At 41.0% G+C, this 2,454-nt stretch overlaps 1 protein-coding gene across 1 annotated transcript; it reads right to left on the reverse strand.

Annotated features, from left to right (window-relative positions):
* On the reverse strand, nucleotides 1-1,972 carry F4822DRAFT_443919 (uncharacterized protein; the record flags this gene model as incomplete). Its single annotated transcript, XM_051463155.1, has 2 exons — nucleotides 1-1,235; nucleotides 1,961-1,972. The coding sequence occupies 2 exons, from the start codon at nucleotides 1,970-1,972 to the stop codon at nucleotides 459-461; spliced, it is 789 nt and encodes a 262-aa protein (XP_051308275.1). The 3' UTR covers nucleotides 1-458.
* Nucleotides 1,973-2,454: the final 482 nt, after the last annotated feature.

Here is a 2,454-nt window from a genome sequence, read left to right on the forward strand (position 1 = left end):
TTAAGCGATCAGGGTAGTAGAAATTATCAACCAACGATGAATATCGTGGCTATTGTCAGAATTTTTGCTCCCTATGATCTTAGAACTTCTGGCCTTTAGGGACCGTTAGAAAACTATCGGACTCGCGGCTGACACACCTTTTACGGGCATTCATCGTGTTACTACGGAGCGATGGATAAATAGGAAATGATTATACCTATGAGCATTAATTGCTCGCCGCATTACTTAGTTGATACCTTCTCGTCTTTTTGAGCGTCGCGAAGGACCTCTTGCATGCGAGAATACAACTTTCTATCTACCCCTTGCTTATCAAACACTACCCTTCGCAACCTATTAACCCAAGGTATCAAAGGCTTATAATATGGCTTAAAGTTTTCAGTAAGTATCTCGATGAAGTCTTGCTCGTCCGTAACGGTACCTCTTTTCAATGTTGCCAATTCGCTTATGCCAACGACATTTCACTTGTCAAATTCGGGAATGGATCTTTCCTTATTCAGACCATTATAATGTATGTATATCCAGAATAGCACCCAGAAGAAGGATTCGAGGTCGTGCTTGAAAGAATGTTGACGATCTTTAAGCATCCTAATCGCTATAAAAGCCCTCGTACTGGTCTTTCCCTTCGTGCCTGAAGCATCTTCTTGCTGTACTTTGATGGTAAGGTTGAGATTGATCAAGAATCTTGAAGGGTTGCTACCATCTTTATTGATTATGATATTGTTGATTGATATGTTTCTGTGGAGGATGCCGGCCTTGAGCAATAACTTATATCCTTGTATGTAGCTTTTAAATGCAGTAAGGAGGGCCATACATGAGCTAGTTTCGTAAATGTTTTGTCCGTAGTCACGAACAATAACACGTCGATGGATGCGATTCGGCGGTGAACTGGGGTGGATAGGGTCTCTTTTTACCGGAGATTCCGAGCGGGATCGCTTGCTTGCTGGCAGAGGCGCGCCAATTTGGCTAGATGACCTCTTGCTGCCCTGGGAAATCTGGGACGCGCGAGGCGTATTCAAACTCTGCACCTTGTAGTTGGAGGCTTTGGTAATGTCCAATCCTTTTCGGATGTCAAGTTGGATGTTATTGACACTATTATTAATGTGGATGGTCTTGTGGTAGTAGTACTGGGCGACGTTATAAACATCTTTTTCGGTTGCCTCGTGTAATAATTTTCCCTCTATTTCCCGTTCGGGGAATTGCCATGAATCTTTGATTATAAGTATCGTAGATGGGTCCTTTTTTAGGTCAGCCTTTTAGTATATGGTAGCCTGGCCTATGATGCAAGATAATTATTCTATAAATTTATTAATTATGATGTGTTCTGGTGTTCTGTTCCGGATAATCTTAATATATTGTCTGTTATTGAATGAAATAAAGATTGGGTTAAATCTTAAATCTTTTTCGTTTATCTATAAAAAGCTGAATATTATTAATATAAATTGTAATCTATTTTTATTAATATTGAATTGTGTTAAGGCAATTCCGTTAAAATAATTAAACTCCCATATGTGTATGAGAGACCTGTAGAGAATAAAAGCTAAGACAAAGTGTCTGGTATTTTATGTGGTAAATACCTCCTTCATGTATTTCTCGATGTCGAATCATGTGCCAGTTTGATAATCATCTTTTAAATTACTTTTCAGTTCCCCAGGGATAAGAACCTAAGATTAATGTAATAATGTTTTGAAAAAGGTTATAATATTAATATCTAACTTATGTACTATCATTAAACCTTTAATCAGCTTGTTTGGTTCTGTTATTAGCATTTGTTTTGGCGTTAATCTATGATCTGGAGTCTACAATATGAATTGTTGCATTATTTTCTCAAGCCAGCTTAGGATGGGGCCCTGGTTGGGAGTGCTCGGCCATCCCGTCCATCCTTTACGAAACCATGGGTTTGATCCCTTGTAGCACCTCTCTAAGATGGCTTGGGATGTGCTTTCTAGGTGCGGAATCTTACCGAAGAAAGCATTGTGGAACCTTGGAATATCAACGTACATCTATTCGAGCTCCTCCTTCAGCACGGGATCGGTATCGACACGGCGTTCCGAAGAATTTACGAGGCTGCCCATATTACGGGACGATGGGGTCTGCTTGAGGTGGGAGGCAATCGGTCGGGGGGGCGGCGTGGATTCGGTAACAGCATAATAAACTCGTACCCAGATTTTCTCGTCGGGTTCCTTAGCAATAACTGCTCGCAAAAGAGGTTTGACGCGGTCGTAGTCGAAGTCACCGGACGTAACGGTTGAAGCATATCTTAGTAGATGGCTTAGCAAATTGGAACTTCCGAACCGAAGTAAACGAGGCAACCGCAGCTGTTGCAGTGCTAAAAAGAGGTCGATGGTGATGTTTTGGAACCCTAAGTGATAATTAGGAGAAAATACTGCATTAAAGTGAAGCTATTTTACCTTCATTGTTAAGTTGACCAAAGGCCTCTCCGGAGCAAAGGATGCC

The sequence above is a fragment of the Hypoxylon trugodes genome (genome assembly GCF_022578975.1).
Source record: "Hypoxylon trugodes strain CBS 135444 unplaced genomic scaffold F4822scaffold_53, whole genome shotgun sequence".
Classification (NCBI taxonomy): Eukaryota; Fungi; Ascomycota; class Sordariomycetes; order Xylariales; family Hypoxylaceae; genus Hypoxylon; species Hypoxylon trugodes.